The 21,097-nt window shown below is 39.5% G+C and overlaps 2 protein-coding genes across 2 annotated transcripts in view; one reads left to right on the top strand and one right to left on the bottom strand.

Moving 5' to 3' along the window:
• Positions 1-517: 517 nt before the first annotated feature.
• LOC137293609 (dihydrolipoyllysine-residue succinyltransferase component of 2-oxoglutarate dehydrogenase complex, mitochondrial-like) lies at positions 518-15,087 on the bottom strand. Its single transcript, XM_067824251.1, has 13 exons — positions 14,867-15,087; positions 11,783-11,813; positions 9,746-9,794; positions 6,807-6,871; positions 6,517-6,591; positions 5,474-5,529; positions 5,040-5,148; positions 4,597-4,847; positions 3,799-3,896; positions 3,279-3,477; positions 2,820-2,903; positions 2,008-2,175; positions 518-1,371 (listed from the first exon to the last, which is right to left on the bottom strand). The coding sequence occupies exons 1-13, from the start codon at positions 14,945-14,947 to the stop codon at positions 1,237-1,239; spliced, it is 1,401 nt and encodes a 466-aa protein (XP_067680352.1). The 5' UTR covers positions 14,948-15,087; the 3' UTR covers positions 518-1,236.
• Positions 14,946-21,097, top strand: part of LOC137295352 (homeobox protein prospero-like) — a 30,857-nt gene continuing 24,705 nt past the window's right edge. The window contains exon 1 of the mRNA XM_067826666.1: positions 14,946-15,123. Within this exon, the coding sequence (XP_067682767.1) occupies positions 14,946-15,123 (178 nt within the window). The remainder of the gene's footprint in view (positions 15,124-21,097) is intronic.

The raw sequence follows: 21,097 nt of genomic DNA, 5'->3' as shown, positions 1-21,097 counted from the left end.
TTGTCACGTGAATCAACAACCATAAGTTTAAATGTGGTCAGTAACTCTAGAAGAGTGGTCACACTTCTGAAACTTACATAGAAACACATGCATTAGAGTTTACTAGTGAATCAATAGACAGATTATATTTACTATACTTTGTTTGGTTGTGTGAAATAAGACGATACATATATATACATATAAATATTAATCAGACAATCCAGTGATAGATATTATGAGCAATCAGTACTTCCATGGTATCAGGATACACTATCAACCATGTGTCATGGAGGCTGACCACCTAGCTAATGACAACCAAGTTTACCAATTTAGAATCCCCAACGTAGTGGCCCTTATGACAAGCATAGGTTAAAGGACACACAACAGATATGCAGTTCCATTCTGACAGGTAAAACAGTCATATCCAGACATAATAACTTAAACAGAATACCTGATTACAGGTAAAACATGACCACAATTCCCTGACATATTAATCTCAGAATTGTTTATGGCACAAAAAACAACAAATACCAAGCAATAAACAACTCAAATACTTTACTGCTAGAAAATATACCTGATGTTGCCATCAATCACAAGGGTGAGCTTATACCTGAAACAATCAAACTTCCACCTGCCACAATATTGTCAACTGGAAGGTCACTATGACCTAGTTGTAAGGTCACCTGACCCATTCACCATTCTATGCAGCCTGACCTTACATAAGGACATAGTCTGGGAAATTACAAATGGATTTAGAATATACCATGTATATTAACTTTATTCAACTATCAATTATGTATCTATGTAAATAACGAGTGCTGATTACTGATCATATGAATGGAGACTGCAGTATAACAACTGCACAACTCCAGTGTTTCATGTATGTGGATGTAAACGTTGACTACAGCGTTAGTTAGTTAATACTTTATTACCAATGAAATAATGCCATAAATGAGCAAGTCAATATTCGTCATATAGCAAATCAAACATATCAAATAAGTAGATAATTTATTCAAATAAATATTTCCTCAAAATTAAAGGTATTTATGCAATTTGAAACAAGATAAAACCATTAAACACACATTTACACAGACTTGTGGCATGTGACAGTGCTGCGGGGCTGATGATGCGAGACCAGCGATGTTGCGACAGCTGTGGATGCTCCAGAGATTCTCAGAACACAATGCATTCTCCGGAATATAGTCTCCTCCATACGAATTAGGCACAATAAATGTCTACAACACATCTGCTTGTATATTACAAGTCCAATAGTAGAACTCGCGGATCCTCCACTGCCGATTTTATTTTCCTTAGAAAGAGGACAGCCTCTCTCCCATCTACAAGTCTATGATCATAGGTGAGGGCTACATACATCATTGGGCGGATCTCCACCTGCAACGACAACAACATCAGTCAACACAACACTCACAAACAGGTGCTCTTAACAGCTGGGGTGCCTCACTCATTCCACATTGGGGGGATATTGCAATGGACAGACTCCTTACTGACTTATCCTACATCAGGGAGAAATTCTGGTAGGTGAACTCCTAACATCTGGGGTACCTGACTTATCCCACATAAGTGTGACATAGCAACTGGCCGACACTCAACTGACTTATCCTACAATAGAGCACCATCCAGGTAGGTGAACTTACAGGTGGGCCTGCTGACTTGTCCAATGTTAGGAACAATAGGCAGACACCCAATAGTTTGGAGCAAAGTAATCCCTAGTTGTACAGTTCATTACAAAATCATGTGCCAGTTCATTACAGCTAGTTTACTGGAATAACAATCCCTTAGATCCCCCATTGTAAGTTCTGGATCTGTACTTGGTGGACAGTCTTGTCAATAAATCATATACTCACATACTAATTGGCATCTACAACAACACAACTTATATTGGCTTAGTCTAACATAACCACAGCACGATTTAGTAATCTTCAGTTGGGGGTCCAGTGATAATTATAAAGGCACAGAGCAAGGTAAAAGGTTCGGTAACTGTTTTGTCTAGAGTGCAGATCACATTACCTTCCCATCCACGGCGACCGGACGTTGGAAGACCCCATGCATGCCGAGGATAGCGGACTGAGGAGGGTTGATGATTGGGGTGCCGAACATGGAGCCGAAAACACCGCCGTTGCTGATGGTGAAGGTTCCACCATCCATATCCTCCACAGCCAAATTCCCTGATCGCGCCTGAAACAAACAAACACAGCACTGTCTGGGCAGGTCCACAAAACACTTGATTAAGTATCAGACCATATGACAACTGGAATGATATTTGATTATTTCAAATTATTTTGATGTTAGCACTCTTAGGTGTTCATAACTCTAAACATAGACTTATACCTCCAAGATCACATGCAGGTTTGCTGACAGAAAAGGAGTAATTACCTTAGGTCATGGTGTTTCACTATAAAGCAGCTACTATTTCTCCATATCTAACTACTGGCAAACAAGGATAAATTGGACTGGCACAGAGAATAAGTTTACGACAAGTAGGCGATGCAACACAGTGAGCAAAACCATTTGGTTTGTGAAAGGTAGAGTAGATGGAGGCTAATGCATGTGCAATACATGACGATGAAATTCATTCTGTGCGTAGCTGTGGAGATGGGTCACACACTGCACCCATCAAACTACACTTGATCACAACCTGGAGCTCCTTTGCTCACAACAGCAGGCAGCAGGTGCTACAGGGTGGCACTTATTTATGCTAATACTGTCAATTGCCAGGTAGGTGCTCAACTTGTTTGTCCTTGTTTGCCAGCAAGTGCAAGTGTATAATTTATTGAATGCTAATCCCCACAACCTGACAGACATGTCCACTGATGACTTACCCTCTCTCCTAGGTCGTTTATTGTCTTCTCTATGTCTGCATAGTTCATTCTCTCCACATTTCTTATAACGGGAACAACTAGGCCCTGAAGTATCACAGAAACAGGTTAAGTACTGAAGCTTCCTTCCACATCTTAGCCAACTTTGAAAGATACACTGACCAATGCTAAACAGTATTTATTGACAATTAGATGACTGGTATCGGGCATAGTAATGCTTCATATATTCACTATTTATTGTTGCAACAGACAGTCATTTTATCTTTCAACAAACAAATTCAAGTTCCACCCTTGAAGAAATCCAAACCCATACTCACCTTTCCAAAGAATTTACCCATCCATCACGCCCTGACCAAACTCACAGCATTAACCTTGACCCCCCAATCCACTCCCAGCCTCACCCCATCCCCCCAGCCACACTCTCGCTCCCTGATCCCCACACTCCAATAGTCCATGTTGTACCTTGGGTGTAGACACAGCAACACTGATGTCTACATAGTCTCTATACACAATTTCCATATCGTCTATAACTGCATTAACCACAGGTTGATCTTGAAGGGCAAACGCTGATGCCTTAACAAAAGCCGACATGAATCCCAACTTGATCCCGAACTTCTTGAGGAAGGCCTCCTTGAACTGGGCTCTCATGCCCATCACATTGCTGGAAAACAATGTCACACACGGGCAGTCAGTGCACTGGGAGTAATCCATGAGCTTCCTACCACAGTCTTACAACAGGTTTCCTTCAACATTCTTAATTCATATCCTCTTTAGCTTGGATCTCACTCAAGACCCTTCAACATGCTACAACTGATTTCATCAAGACACTGTTCATTACATTAGAATCTAGGCCATTGCGGGAACATGATGTTTACCTAAATAAGATTTCCTTAGTTCAATTATACAAAGTGATGTTTGCATGACTAGTCTTTGTTAAACTGACAATCTTAACATTAAGATTAAGGGTCATGGACTGCACTACCTCATGTCAACCTCATTGAAAGTGGTCAACATGGCACAGGTGTTCTGGGCATCCTTCAGCCTTTGGGCAATCCGCTGTCTCATCCTGTTCATCTTCACCTGCAATGGCACTAACAGACTTAGAAATACATGCTTTTCAACACTACTGTGATAAGAAGAAACCTTATCAAAGTTTGCTCTAACAAAACAAACTGTTTGCTATGGTTGCATTGTCAGTTTGATACAGATACAATTCAAGCCTTAAGAGGTGTTCCAGTCCTTGCATGTTACTAGATAATGAGGACTTTCATCTTGAGGACGCCCATCATTATATTTTAACATTTCCTCAAGAAAATTAACTTGTCTTGGGCTATCTTTACTTTGGTGTAGCTCAGGACATAAGGAATGTGCTTTACACAGCCAAACGAACCAGGCATGTCAGCATCCCCTGTCGTCAAGGGAACGAGGCCTTGACACCTGCTATTTGTTAGAGCCTGACATCACTTCCTTGTTTAGTCAGTCATCACCAGCATTACCAGCTGCCTTGTACCTATCTAATTCTAGAGTGATGTAGACATTATTACAGACTGCCTTGGACCTATCCAAGCCTAGAGTGATGTAGACATTATTACAGGCTGCCTTGGACCTATCCAAGCCTAGAGTGATGTAGACATTATTACAGACTGCCTTGGACCTATCCAAGCCTAGAGTGATGTAGACATTATTACAGGCTGCCTTGGACCTATCCAAGCCTAGAGTGATGTAGACATCATCAAAGGTTGCTCTGGACCTATCCAAGCCTAGAATCATGCGTACTTACCCTCTGTTCTCCTCTTGTTCCACTTGCCATATCCAAAGAAGGAGCAGATGACGGGGTAACTTTGATAGAGGAGGTTGCGGTGGAGGTCACAGGGGCTTTTGGGACAGGGGGAACTGGGGGTGGAGTGGTGGGAATGGGGCCTGCTGATGGTGGGGGTGGGGGTGGTGGTGGTGGTGGGGGTGGGGCAGCAGCTGGGGCAGCTGCAGGTGCTGGAGCTTCAGCCTTGGCAGCTTTGGGGGGAGGGGCATCACCTACAAATGAATGATCCAAGTTAAACTTCATCACAAAACTGTCAACCAATTCAATGCCTTACCACCTGTTACACAAGTCATTTGTTACATCTATTGGAGACCAACAACAACCTGGGTTGCTTCATCGCTGTCGATTCCCAACAACAATAAGGAGATTCCTGACATTCAACAATGATATCATTCAGATCTTACCAGTGATTCTGATCTTGAAGAGTGCCTGTCCTGCTTCGACTGTTCCACCGTCCTCCACAAGTAGCTCCTCGATGATGCCTGCTACAGGGGCAGGCACAGGGATGGAGGTCTGGACAAACAGCATGTCACATACAGGAGGGACTCAGTATTAGTGTTACAGTGTTACTGTTAGTGTTACCGCTCTCTCACACACTAGCTCAATGTAAAGATTATATACAATACAAATAACACAGTTAAAATTAATGGGTATTTTGTGTTTTGCTCCAGTGATATTTCAGTCTTGGGACGCCCTGAGACATCTGACTTTCAACATTACAACTATTATGAGACAGAGTTCCATATTATTTTGAACGCTGAAAGAAGAAATATTAATTTCAATTCGGGAATGTATGCTGCCATGTGTTGCAGATAAATCCTCAGACATTATAACACACCTTGTCGGTCTCAATCTCTGCAATAACATCATCCTCACTGACGAAATCACCAACAGCTGAAATACAGTCAATGGTTAGAATATCACATTGTCAACACACAGAAGATTATCCATGGATAATCTATTGTGAAGAATTGACAACAGTGCTCAAACATTGTACCTAGTCTGGCTTGAACATGTCAAAAATGTTTTCTGTGTTTTGGGTCATCAAATACATGGCCATCAAACACATAAAATGTTTACTAGTCCCCAGCAAATGTTTGTAGTCACAGGCTAGCAAGCTAGCACGCATTTTGAAGACTGTAAAAGTTCAACAGCTGAGTATTAATCCAGTCAGGTTGGATAAATTACTAGATTCCAAGGAATCTGTTCCTGGCCCCATGGACACTTGTGAGAGAGTGACAAGTTAGTTTTAAGCTGCACACAGCAATATTTCAGCTATGTGGTGGCAGTTTGTTAAGAAACAAGTCTGGGACAGACAATCCATGATCAACAGCATAAGCATTGATCTGTGAAAATGGGAACTGATGGCACTGGTCAACCAAGCCAGTAAGTCTGACCACCTGATCTTGTTATTTAACTCTTACAGCAAGCATGGGTTACTGAAGACCAACTCTGGCCTGAACTCCTCCTGGACCCTGATGGACACTGACGCATGAGTTATGAATATTTCATCAGCCTTTATCATACCTGTTGGTATAATAGGTGTAAAGTGCCTGATAATTCGTCACAGTCCAAACCATACAGACCATGCCATGCTGAAGCTACAGAAACTGTTGACCCAAACTGATCAATGTGTGATCATACTGGTGGAGCATGAAAGATATGACTTGTGTGAACATGAAATCTATGCATAGCTTCTACATATGCAAGGATACAGAGACTAGTGTGTGTCTGTATATGAATGGTGTTTTTTTTGAGCAAATGTTGCCTGTCCATGAAAAGATAGGAAAGTGCACACAGAACATACATAGCATGGATATGAGAAGATAATGGTTTTTGGGTACATGAGACAAAAAACATACAACAGACAAACTGACTCACCTTTTTCCCACCTGACATCTCCCTCCGTTACAGACTCCGCAAACGGAGGCGAGTTCACTGTTCTCACCTCCTCATCTACAAATACATCCACTCAAAAAACTAACATTTGTATAGTTCAACATCATTATAAGCTACATCACTTGCAAATATGTTATCAAATCAAAATTTGAAATACAGTTACACAAGATACACATAAAAGTCAGTCAGATAATGATGCTATAACTTATCACAGTGAAGGAAGGCGCTTCCTGCAGCTGCCAGGGCCTTCAGTCAAGTAGGCGAGTACTTACATTGGACAGATGTAGTCTTGAAGGTTCTTGCTGGTACCAAACCACCTGGCGATGTCCGTGAGTGACTGAAACACAGGAGAGGGAGATCTAAATACATCCAAGGTTGTTAACATATCACCAACAATTCTACACACACAAACCTCAAGGTACAACAGCTCAATATTTCACAGCTGTAATTTTAGATTATGAGCAACAGATTATCAAGTTGGCTGTTAACTTACTAACTCTAGGTAGACAGCTCAGGAATGTTTGTTAGAAATGAAATCATTAGTATTTCAACAAAGCTCACTACACCAAATCCACTTTGTGTTGATTTACTGTAAGACCACGGTCAACACCCACACAACCACCCACACATCACCTGAAATTCCTTCACAAACAGGATAATGCCTCAATACATCATATAAATCAACAATCATTAACAAATACTGATTTGACTAATGATGTATACTTGGGGATAAACAAAACTGAATAACTAGAATACACCATGATGAGTGGGGACACATTCAGACATGAATTACTAACACATACAGTGTACAAAACATAAAACAGAAGCGGCCCATGAGCATGAACTTTTTGTGTTGCATGTGAACATTACTTTATTCATCACAATAGTTTACGTTAGGTACTATCAATGACATCATTTGCATAACTATAATAATTTTGCCCATATTTCTGATAATCAAATTTTCTAGTCAGCCTTCTTACATACATATGGATCATTCTCCAAGAAATATTGATGAAAACTAACAACTAGAATAAGCATGAACAAAATCTAAATAAATCTAGATTAATAATAAGGACACATACTAAGAGAGTGTTGCCACGCTGAAATGTAATGGTGTTTGTCAAAACTGATCAATAACTAGTTCTGCTGTTCTACAATCCCATTGACATATGGTACAGTTTCAAGGAATGACACGTTATCAATGCATGCAGTGACAGAGTGCAGCCAACGTATCATCCCATTATCGCAAGTGATAACAGTCCTTGGTGTCAACGAGGAAGAATCACCCCCAATCTTCACCTTCCCCGAGCATAAATGTCTTTTGATGGACAGGTAGCTGTACATAGCTGATGGCTGAAAACATCAACCACCCACGTCTCTATCAGTCAACAAGTCATGCCTATATATACCATGTAGTTAGCAATCTTTAATTAACACTGTTGATACTGCAACAGGGACAAAGTCACATTACCCGGCCCTAATCTTCTTTATTATCTTGCCGCAGCTTCTTAAGAATGCAGCCTTTGATCAGTTGGCGTAATATGTAATATTAGCTGTCACATCTAGGTGCAGAGTTCATACACAAGAACATCAGGTAAGGTGCATTACTAGAATGCTTATTGACGTTTCAAAGTCTGTGTACTGGGTTTCTCACATGTAAATGGGCAGGTTTCCAGTGAGTAAGTACGGGGCTAAGAGTTTGCTACTATAGTAGTCATCCTGAGACAGAGGGACTCCCTAAGTGTTTTCTGCTAACATGAGGGTAATAAGAAGTATCAATGCCTAATTCCACATCATTTTTTACCCAATGGACTGCTTTTTCATGAATTCAAATACTGGGATTGTGTGAAGAGAGTCCAACCAGTGATTGATAACATGAGCACAGCTCCTGCCAAGGAATTCCCACGTCTACACCCAATGTTGTCTCACATGTCCAGAAAATGGGATATCAGAAAGTCAGCATTTCAAACAAACTGTTCAAACTTGAGTTTTTATGGATGTCAGCATCTATATGATGAGGAACACAATGAACAAAATGATGGAGCTGGGACATACTCAGACACATTGTATACCTCATAATAAAGAAGTTGACATCCATACAAACTGTCTTCCTTATGGTTATCACCTCTAAATGCCATTCACAGACCTTAGAAAAATTTTATGAACACATGTATAAACAGCAACTAATAGTTAGACAAGGTAATCTGCATCTGCTGACAATGCAACTTGATAAAGACAGAATAAGGCATAATACAACCAGATCAAACTGTTTTTTTAATCATTGGGCTAGCACAGTGGTATAAACGATCGCTTGTCACGCAGACGAACTGGGCTCGATTCCCTAAATGGGTACAATGTGTGAAGAACATGTCCCATGCTGTGACGTTGCTGGAATCCTGTTAAAAGCGGCATAAAACTAGATGCACTCGGTTTGCATCATCTACAGTAGACTACCGGTGGACTACTACTAGCTGATCTTACCAGCCAGTTTTACTAGACTCAGGTTTTGACAAGTGCATAAAGTTGGAGACTGCCCTGTCCCTGAAGGTTACCTGAATTATGAATAAATAATGAGACAACATTTTCAAATTTGAATGCTAGTTTTTGAGATATCTAAGCTGGGGTATTTTACAGGAGATCACAATATGTCTCTTTGTTGGGAACTGAACCTGTTACGGAAGATGTGACAACCAAACCTTGTATTTACTTTTCATCCAGTGAGGTTTGAACATCAAACATTGCTTGAGATAAGGAAAGCAAGGTGGTTTTCCTGTTTCATCATTCATGTGAAATGTATTTTGAACATTAGACTGACGCTGGAAGGACTTATCAGTTCATCAGGTTTAGTTGGATCACTGATGACAAGAATGAACAGGGTAAGGGCTGAGGAAACTATATCCCAACATCCAGCATGGTGCTGATGTTGGATTGAGGAAGTATGTTCCCTGTGTGGTCAATATACTGTGTCAACTTAAACATTCGCTAGGAAGCATGATACACAAAATCACAACACATGTTGCATTGGAGGAAACAAAATCATCCAGCTTTTCCATATTACCAAGTGTCTACAAATACAAATGCTTGGCTGTACAAAACATATCCATTACAGTGTATACCCAGGGTGCAGCGACATGTCACTCACTATTCTAACACAATGCATTATAAGATTTATAACTCACTAATGAAGTGAAATTGATTTTGGCCAACTTACTGTGAGTCAACAGCTGCCCATAACGTAGACAGAGCCCTGCAGGATGTGGCTGAAAACACAACATAGACAGGAAACAAGGAGGCAATGTCACGCATATAGCACGTGAAGATCTCAGTCAGACCTTGTCTTCAGCTACAGATGCTTGTAGTAAGAGACGACTAATGGGTTGGGTGGCTCGCTGACCTCCCGATGCATATCATTGTATCAAACAGTGTAAATCATGCTCATGATTTCTATCACTGGATTGTCTGACCTACACTTGGTTACTAACAGACTACCGTAACACAGCTGTAAAACCAATGTGTTTCATGTTAAATACCAAACACTAACACCAAAGAAGTATGTTGAATGTACACAGTCTGTCACGGTTCGGTGACCTGACGTCAACCAGGCCTGGCTTTCCACTACGTTACCTCTCAGACCCAGTATAGGCAACAGCACTAAGTTCTCTCCAACCATGACTTATCTGGGCCCAGATGAGAGAAAATGCCAGAAAATATCAAAATAGGAATCATATATTTCCCAGCCCAAGCCATACAGTAGTAACGATTGTTATAGTCTTGCACACATGCCCCAGATAGTAATTTCTTTCTCAAATAGCCTGTGAAAGATTGTTAGTCTGGGAAAAGGACCTGAAATGTACATAATTTATTCAAGAAAACTGTTTATAGAAACAACATATTTAAGGCAGTATAGTTACATCTGCTACTGTATCAAATAATAAAAACACAAAACCTATTTCTGCAATAATAAACAGGTAACAAATTCATCAACAAAAATTTCTAGTATGATCAAAAATGCTTAACAAAGATTTGGGCCTAAAATTCTAGTGTTGCATCAAGTCAAAGTGTCGGGTTTATCTCATGTATATAGACAAACATCAATAAACTATTACTGAAATTTGCAACTTATATTAAATGAGCTAACACATATATTAATAAAAGTCACATTATTTTATTAGAAGATATTGACTAGCGGGAACGAATAATAAACTAAATGTCACCTAACTTACTGCTTGGAACTATTTTTCATCTTTGACAAACAAAAAAACATTCCAGGCAAACTGTAAGACCTGATTGTACAGGACGGAAACATCAATATGTATCCCACTGTTTCCTGATTGCAGTGTTTTGTTAAGATACTGTCTCAACCCAATGTCACTGGCAACATATTGCTCGTTTCAGACAATGAGCATCAGTCTGTCAGTCTTTTTTCACACATTCATATAATACTACGGCCATTCCAATTTCAAAGCCATCACATCAGAATTGTTGTTTGCTCAACAAACCATCTACAAATTTTTCAGGTTAACTTTGAAAAGAAAAAACAAAATAAACAGGCAAAAAAAAAAAACCCATTCTTTTTATCCTTGAATGTTTGACTTTTCAAATTTTGATGGAATGAAATACCAACTAGCTCCAGAAACCATCAAAACGCTGTGGGTAAAATAATGGGTGTTTGAGATCCAAGTAGTTGCGGTCAAGGAGTGTCCATGTCACTACAGAAGGCTAAGAGTTGCAGAGGGAAGGTCATAACAAGTAGGGGTGTCACGATACAGGTGCCTCACCATACAGTATATATCTTGATACTGAGGTCATGATACAACACGCATTGCGACACAGCACTTTTGACATTTTGTGCATAACAAGCAGCCATTAAAAGTTATCGGATGTTGAAACCATAGTTCACTGAAAAATTCTTAACAACTAAAACAAGTTATTTCTGTTATAGGTAGAGATTAATAGATAAGGACAACTACCTATCAGCCAGGTACCCATCACTCACTCTCAACAAGTCATATTTGCTGTTCTGTGTGAAAACACAAGAGACAGATGTTATAAGACTCAAAACAGTAATCGCTATGTGATAAAAAAACAACCCTGAATCGAAATAAAATCATATGAATTGTGTATTGCATAGTGCAAAGCTTGCCAACAATTCACCGGTGCATCCATGAATCGTGACATCCCTACCAACAACAAATAATTAATTACCACTAACACCTTTATTTGAATGAATTTTGTATGATATAATTACCACGGAGTTCTTGAGGCAAAACCACCAGCACCTGTAATACACAATCACAATGCATTACATTCACCTTGCTGTTATGACAAAAATAAACATCGGGCAACTTGTTTCATTTTGAAAATTCATCTAAGGATCCTTTCATAGTACTACTGTTAATCTGTTAATGTAACTTGATAGAATCAGGTACTCCAGAACATACAGAGTAACTACAGCAATATGAAAGAATCAGGGGTTCCTAACTTCTTTTGAGTAGTATATAATGCATTTAGCTTAATCTCATCTTGAGTACTTTGAATGGTTGCTTAGGGACACTACCAGCAACTGTCACGTCAGTTCCTCACTAACTCGCACATACTAGCTGAACATGCATGAAGTTGAACTGAACCTGTGATGTTGATATCTTGATAAAGTATCACACTGAAACTCATAACCACAAGGAACATGACAGATATACTCATGATGTTATAAACATACATACAATACAATAAACATACATGACGGTCTGTTACACCTACATATTAACTTGAGAAACAAGAGTACATACACAGGCGTATAGTTGTAGTGACTTGGTGTGGGGACTGGCTACAATACTGTCAACAATGGCATTTGCGTGAGACAGACATGGAGTGACCAGCACACCAATGTGTGAGGAGACAACTCAATCAGACTTTTAATCTTGTTCTGTTTGGTTGCGGGCCATCTAGAGGGCGGACACTAACGAGAACCTATATTCAAGCACAGACATCACGGAAACAAAGCATGGGCTTCTAGCTAATAAGAGTTGCCAGGTTTACAAATATTGTCAAAGTCTGACCTAAGAATTCTAACAACTTATGCAAATGAGATGCCTAGCGGGATTAATTCCAACTGCCACGGCCTAAATCCACCATTATCAAGTGCAAGTGGGAGTTATGTGTTGTAGAGCTTACAGCCGGCAATCTCTGCATTCCCTTCCCCTGCACACAAGCAGTTAGGATACCCGACAGACAACGCTGTCCAAACAAAAGGTCACCAACTTTCCCGCCCTCCGCGAATTGCAGCGCCTGGTACTAAGTAAACCGTGCACTCACTTGACCAAGCAATGTTTGACGACTAATCGCAGGAAAGTCTCTTATCCATGCGGTGGTTGTCTTCGGGTACAAGTTGGCGGCAAAACCCCTCAAGTTAAACACCCCCACAAATCAGCAAGCCACCAGTATGTCTACATCATCCCACAAACTCAACAATCCCTTCACATGTGGCAATGAAATCTTTGACGGTGCACCTCTCAGTTAGGTAAACTCTCCATGAAAACACTGAGAAAATTCTGTATGGGACCTAGGTCCTGGCAACTACATCCCTGTCACTAGAAGGATACTTAACTCACAGTAGTCAACTGATAAAGCACTGGTGGAACCACAAAGAAACATCAAGCACCATCGACCAGGACAAAATGACAAAGCACATGACCATTGCCACTAGCCAGCATTAGCACATTAACTACTATGAAATACCCATGACATGTGAACTAAATGCCCTAACTGAACACCAAAATATTTTGTCAAACAACAAATGAATATACAGAAAAGGAAACTTAAAAAGAATTGTGGCATGGTGGGCTAGAAAAATAAAACTGTATCCAGCATTCATTGTTAAAACAAAATTTTGTTACAGCTGTTGTATTGGCAAAAAGACCTAAGTGTTCATTTATGGAAGCTTTTCTTTCATTTTCAGTGTTGAGGTCTGGTGGGCAAAAGTGTTGACATTTTTGACGATGGTAAAAGCATGCCTGTTGAGGAAACAGGCTACATGACTAACATGAAACAACTGATACATATTCATTTTCACTCAACCTGGCTGTTGGACCAGTGGTCACTGACCCATAGAATACTTTGACAGCATTCAGTCATACTTGGCCATGACCAGTAAGAACACAGCAATATATGCTTTGAATAATAGGTAATTTTCTGCATTGCTCTCTCCTTTAATACCATTAGGTGACGTATAGTAATTCAGTATAAAACTAAACCCTTGCCATCAGGTAATACACACTGATACAGTGTGGCTGACAGAGTGGCTGTTTGTGGTGTTGACTGTGTTTAGGGGAGGGGAGACAACTTGTGCTTGATCTCTCCTAAATCAATCATATTTCCTGCACAGCATCCAGGATAAAAAGATTTTGCCAAACCAATTGATTATATCAAACATATGCATTTGATGGTTCGGCCCACTGAATGCCATCATTCATTGAAAAGGAGGATAAATGTGAAACGTGTAATGTGTTGAACATGAATCTAACATTTCTCCACTGGTTACACTACCAAATCTGTAGCACTAGTAAATCATAACGTGTTTACAATGACTGATTCCACACAATGTAAGAAGTAATTTACATTTTCCAAGCAAATCAGCCACTTTTCTATAATCCTTCTTATCATGTTTCAGCACATGATGATGTCACATAAAAGATGATGTTTCTATAAATAATTATCGTAAACAGGTCAAACTTCACTATGCTCATGCAACCTCACACGTTGTGGCTGGATTTCAACTGACCTCAACATCAATCTATTATTATGTCAAGACAGGTCTGTCCTCATTTCACAGTGGGGGCTGAATGATTTTGACTGCACCAAGAGAAGAAAATGTAATCTCATGTAAATAATAAGCAGGTCACACGTCTGTCTATTCTTCTTAATGAAGACGTGCAAACACTTCTTTTTCTACCTTTCTTTCACTCACGAAGGTCATATTAGTTTTTGTTTTCCAAATATTTTCAATCAGTTGGGGAGAATAATTACTCAGCAGGTGTATGATGAAAACCTTTCATTTATTGTATTGTGAACTTGGTGAAGATAGATTCCATGGGCCTGGTGTGTCACATTAAATATACTACTTAATTCATGTGGGTTTACTTTTTTGTAGAGGTAAACATATTTTCAAGGGCATATATTTACAAGTCAGTACATTTTCCCTGTGAATGTCATTTTGACTTTGACAAGCCCTCCCGGGAAACCGGATTGTTTGGGGCTTTCTTCTTGCGATCAGACATCTGCGTCTACACGAAAGCTAACATCCAAATTACAGGAGTGGAAGCATTTTATAACTTGCCTTAGGCGTCCTTTGGTTTGCTCTACAAGACGTTAAAAACCTAGCACATTGCGGTAAATACCGCAGTCTTGTCGAAAGCATGGCGGTCGTCCGTACTTCCGCTGCGCATGCGCAGTTTGCACGAGAGGTCACAGGTCAGAGTTGGGAGGTTCCCCAATCAGATAAGTTGCTTATTGTTCTTGAAGAGAGCTACACTAAGTGCGCCGAGACAAGCGGAGTACAGAGTCCAAGAGACGGGCAGCATCGATGGATTAAAGGTAAGACACCTTTCACATTTCCAACTATGACATCACCTGGCAAGGGAGTTGAGGAACGGACTAGCGTTGTTTGTGGAAACTGTCAAGACAATATGTGATACCTTAGACGTCCTGTTGCTGTCGGTGCTGCTATACATATGGACAGTTATTTCCATCGCCCGTGGCTTAGTAAGCTTATAATATTTCTATCTCATTCTTTCCGCTGTTATCATTGTGTTATGTATATATGTCTGTTGAAACATCGTGTCATAGTTTTTAAATATTCATTTTGGTATACATGTTCCAGTCAACAACAACTGTTCATTTTAGGCCGCAACACGTTTTAATCTTTTGATTGTTTGGGATGACTAAGACAGACGAATAACTGATTCTTGTCTCGTAAAACTAAAGGCGGCTGAGCGTGTATTGAGTTACAAGTAGTAAATTAATTCATGATGTGCATTTAAATATTTTGCTATCGATAAGGAAATGCTGCACTCGATAGAACAAGTGTCGCTTTTCTTCTCATGACCGAGCAAATTATTTGAGCCCTACCTTCCGTATGGTAATTTCTATTTCATTTACCTCCAAGAATAGCATGAGGATAAACTCAGTCTTAAGCGTTTAGTGGAGGAAAAGTTTTTCAGATGTTTTTATCCATTGTTGTTAAACCACGCATGAAAAAGTCTATCTCGCGAGGAAGTATGTAAGAATGGTGTTTGATATGTTTTTACAATTTCACAACCAGTCAAATATTAACACCGTCCAATTTCAAAAGGTTATTCACCAGATTTGAGTAGTATAACTGAATTGATATGAGTTAATGTAAACCTTGACTGCCACGGCAGGTATGATATATCAATATTTGCATTCTTATGTCCCGAAGTCGTAGTTGTTGAACATTAACTTATACATGAACTGTGCTGTCTCCTGAAGTCTGTACTTACACATATTCAATGATAGGATTCATACACCACCTTTGTTTTAAGTAACTAAAAATCAAATTTTTATCTTCGATACACCTCCACCTTGACAGCCCCTCCCCCTCTCTTGCAGACCCCGCCCCGTCACGCCCCAACCACTGTAGTTTTTTGTTGTAGATGTTTTCTTGTTTTTTTTAACAAACTAATTAATGTGAAATAGATTTATTTTCAAGAATAAAAAAAGTTTAATAAATAAATAAATTTAAAGACATTCGAGGTGCAATTGTCGAATATCACTCCGGCGAAGTTTCCACTTATGTCGCGTGAGCTGAACATACACTGAAGTCCGGGTCCCGATTGAACAACGAAACCTGGCTCGGAACGACGACAACCCGCTCTGCATCTCTTCTTCTGCCTGGTTAAACGTCACACCGGCTTAAAGGTGTCTCTCTCACCGGAGCCAAATCTATCGATCTTGTAATATATTAATATTTACATGCGTCGACCAAACCCTTAATGATATTTCCGATATCAAATGTCAGGCGTTACCGATGGAAAAGTATTTAGAATGTGTATATTTTAGGTTTCAAAATAGGAATATATAAATGTATTACGATATTAAGAAAAGTATATACTACTGATATACTACTTTTTAACCCAGCGTAATGGCTGCAGCGATTTTGTACCAGATAAGTACCCTATTAACTAGCATGTAAGTTTAACCACTGAAGTATGTAATCAAGGTAACCTGTGTTATAAAAATTGTCAGCGGTTCACTGACGTGTTTCAAAAGCCCATTTAGTGCTGGTTTGCAACTTTCTGTACAAACGGTGAAAATATATGTTACGTCACAAAAACCGCCAAAACATGGTCCAACAATGGCTATAGAATAAGTCACGTGATACAAACACCGATTCATATGAATTCCACTGACCTGTAGTGTGTCAAACTCGAGTCCATCAACTCCTGATGACTTCGACAAAGTCAGTTTTTGAAATTATTTCATAGTTTAAGAAGAGATTGCTGATAGTTGTGTTTTGAAATGGCCTCTCTGTCTTCCTTTTTTTGAGAAGTACCGTTATATATACAACAACCTATTCCGACCGCCGTGATTGTCAGCAAAATTTGACAAAGCCAACAAAAAATATTTAAATGTTTTTATCTAATATAACAGAACAACAACACGAATTAGTGATTCACCCGGGAAGAAAAACATTTTCCACCATAGGCACATATGCATATAGGTATTTTAAAGTATATACTAGTATTCCTTGATACAAAACTATTTCTCGCATGTTACAGTTGACACAAGCCAAGCTTTTAATATAAAATACATTATACGGTGATGAGAATATTCTGTAAGGTGAGCTGATAATGTCTTCCAAGTGTTTCTTCCGCAGCATCTATAATGTAGTGAGAAACTGTGCGAATGTTTAACATAGATATTGGCAGGCCCATGTATGCTGCATGTAGGCGATAACGGTATCAAGTGATTGTCTAATGGATGACACAGATAAGTCGTTGTCCTATCATCGATTTTATCAAACAACATTATATTTCATTTATATATACGCTTTGTGTATACATGTATGTAGTTTCTCCGGCCCAGCATTAAGCATTATGCACGCAAAAAAGTTAGCCTCTCTGAGACGCTTTACGAGTCGCTATAGGTATAATATTTAATGTGTATATATTTATATAGAGAGACAAGGTTCCAAGCCACGAATGTACGAAACCACAAATTGTAAAATATTTTGAACATATTTGAGCAAGATACATTTTGTATTTCTGAACACGGATGAAGACGAACAGGAATTTGGGTTATGAAATTGCAAACACTCGAAGTATGTCTAAGCAATTATTTTCTCTGCATTTGACACTGGAATAAAATATTTTCTTTCTTTCCGTCATTTTCTCCTGTAAAATTTACCTGCGTATTTGTGTTCAGAAGCATCAATTTGACACGTTGACTTCCTTATGGAATGCAGGTGAAGGACGAACGATTTTAGTGTGAGGATTGTATATCGTCACTTTTATGGTATTCGTCCGAGTTAAGATGTTAATTACGAGAACTATTATTTATATGATTATTATTTTACTTAGTGTGTTACATTTTGTAAGTGAAACACCACGTAATCGTTAGGCGGTCGCTCTACCCGCATTTAAAGGCATTGACGCATAACTATAGAGAACAACTAATTGTTTTCACAGCGGTAATCAATAAACTTTTCATAACATGTACATAGACCACAGGCTTTGATGAAAACAAATGATTGAAATATATCTATATACCAAAGAAGGAATTACATAAATGAATTATAACAAGGGACAGCATTTTGTTTGGAAGCACGCTGACCCCTCGACATCGGGCTGCAAGTTTGTTAAGAACTAATAGTGAGAAATCTGAATTACTATAACGTTAATTGTCTGTCGTAATCAACACTTGTTGACGTGTGGTACACCACTGCATTACTGGCTGACAGTGGTGCACATGTCGATTGTTAATTAACGTGTTAATTACTCGTGTTAATTATGCTATTCAAGTGTTGTTGATCGCTCTCTCATCGCAGGCCGTGAACGTTGAGTGAATAATGCCCGTCTAGTTTGAGGAGTGTTTATCCATATTTTCTGCCATCATTTATGACAATTATTTCTGAATACTAACTAGGTGTTACTACAACGGAAGTGACTAGGTCTTACTACAACAGACGGGAAGGTGTATGAAACTATTTATGAAAAAAACGAGGTGGATAAGTGTGATTTATTGACACATCCGAAAGGTTTCAATGAACACTTATGGTAATTCCTTTTAGCATTCAATTTTGAATAAATTGGTGTGTTTTTAGGAAGATGAATTCATCTGGAAAATAGAAAATTACACAAAACTGAAAGGGATCTTTCACAGAGTAAACAGATCAAACGTATGCAGCTTGTGTGGAGTACTGGGCTTAAATTTTCGTCGTGGGCGAGATTTCTCTATGGCTGTTGCAGATGTTGCCGAATATACACTACACACAACCACCTTCATCTCACAGGTTTCTTTTGATAGCATTTCAAATCCCATATGTGCTATTCGGTCCATCTGTTGTCTTACTGAGAGATACCCTTACCATATAAGTCGGTAAAAAGTAATCCAAGTTGTAGCACAGTGTTAAGACAATCGATAGTTCGACGTTTAAAGGAAAGTGGAAACCGCAGGCATTTGGGATGCATTTGCGAGCATATTTGAAATTTGCATATGTGTGACGCCATTGCCTCTGCACCGTTATTGGCTGCGCGGTGACATTTGATGTCAATCATGAATGTTATGCACCGAAGAACAACAGTTATTGTAACAGGTTATGTATGATGCAGAAAACGCGGGATGTTTCTAGAACAATTCAACGGCTTTCTCAGTCAACATGTGAAATATTTCTGTGTGTATGATCGGCAGTGTATATAAGATTGTTTGAAGTACACCATCTGTAGCTTCCTGACTCGGGAAACGGATGACAGTACTGTTGCCTCTTCACAAAGAGGTAGTTTGATGTCAGCTGACACACGCATCAAACATTCATCCTTATCGTCAGTCCCATCAAGCTTTTGTTGTTCCCATTACAACGTTTTCATAAGCTTTGTGCTTTTATGAGAAAAGTATTTAGCGGGCTTTGGAACATAATATTTCCTTATAAACCTCTCTTAAAGTTCGACTTGAAGTTATATTTATGTGCACTATGTACAGTTGATAACTGCATAAACGTGAATAAAATAAAAACGAAAAACATTTATCAACCCTAAGCCGACGAGGAGTCAAACCCCCCACTCCTCCCCCCCGGACAATAGCAGTTACAGGTGAATAGTACGTGAATGGTACAATGAGGAAGGTTTAGACATGTCCGCATTTAATTAAAGAAATTCCAAAATCTGGTAAGCCAGTTGGAAACATTATGTCAATTATAACAGACACCAATGGGTCTTTATAGATAAAGCCACACAGTGTTAATGTGTTCAGAGTTGCATCGGTATTCTTTGAAGTAACCTGTACCCCCTAAGGCGTCCCCAGGTAGCTCACGAACTTGCGGCAGGTGCGCGAGACTGACCACGCGCCTAAGTGTGTCTTGAACTGATGAGCCGGTCAGTGTAGCTGGTGTCTCTCACCTGTCGGGGGAGGGGAGGTGATAGGACGGCGAACAGTTCCGCTTCGGTGATCTGGTTCATGTATAAGTAATACACCCAAGACAGCTGCGAGTTGTCAGTCGGGAGTTGAGGAGGGTACGGCGTGGTGTGGAAGACGAGCCTTTGTCACAGGTGAGGGGGGACCATCTTGTAAGTTCTTCGGTTTTTTTGTCTTTGTTGTAGCGCACGAAGGTCGCAAGATGTAAGCGCGCGATGCTCTCGTTTCATCGTTAGAACAAAGGTTTCTCTGATTAACTCTTGGTTAAGTTTTCAAACCCGAGCCTTTAATTTTCACCTTATTTAACCATACGTGATTTAGTGATCATTTATTTTGATAAGTTATCGAGTTGTTTAGTTGTGCATGGTTCTTCCTGATGGTCTCGGGCTATTAACTGCATCTCTAGTCAAAACCAAATAGGAAATTAATACTAGGGATTTTCAAATGTGTAGTTTATTTCGACTTGCAACTTTTGTTGTTTAGTTTCTCAATCGCTATCTTGTATTACTGCCTTCGAGTCAGCGTTAAGCATGTTTTACAAAGAACAACGTGTGGCCAAACGCGTTGAAAACACACACGATTAATTAACTTGGAAAAGCTGAATAAACAAAACCGTTAAAGATGCAAACGAGACCCAGTTTGAGAAAGCGTTCTACCAGCTTTCCTATGAAGTCGTAAGTGGACACCGACAGTTGTATGTAATCAGGAGTTGAGGCGACTCGTGTACCTTAAACATATGTTCGCGACATAACGTGACAAATCGATTGCGTTGACAACATCTTTAGACATCTTTTCAGCTTGTAATGTATATGGATCCGTTATATGAACACGTTTTGACTTCATAATATCGATTTACATTGTGATGTGACCGTTTAAAGATTTTTCTACATTTATTGTCAAAGCTGAATCTATTTGATCG

Source organism: Haliotis asinina, chromosome 8 (genome assembly GCF_037392515.1).
Source record: "Haliotis asinina isolate JCU_RB_2024 chromosome 8, JCU_Hal_asi_v2, whole genome shotgun sequence".
NCBI classification, from domain to species: Eukaryota; Metazoa; Mollusca; class Gastropoda; order Lepetellida; family Haliotidae; genus Haliotis; species Haliotis asinina.
Note: the sequence above shows the minus strand (reverse complement) of the source record. Positions and strands in the feature narration are given on the sequence as shown.

Excerpts from the sequence above, each read along its gene's own strand:
- LOC137293609 (XM_067824251.1), bottom strand. The coding sequence starts at position 14,947 with ATGCTTTCGACAAGACTGCGGTATTTACCGCAATGTGCTAGGTTTTTA. Across the intron at positions 3,478-3,798 it reads TTCAATGAGGTTGACATGAG|CAATGTGATGGGCATGAGAG; the intron begins GTAGTGCAGTCC and ends ATTGTTTTCCAG. Across the intron at positions 2,176-2,819 it reads TAAACGACCTAGGAGAGAGG|GCGCGATCAGGGAATTTGGC; the intron begins GTAAGTCATCAG and ends TGTTTGTTTCAG.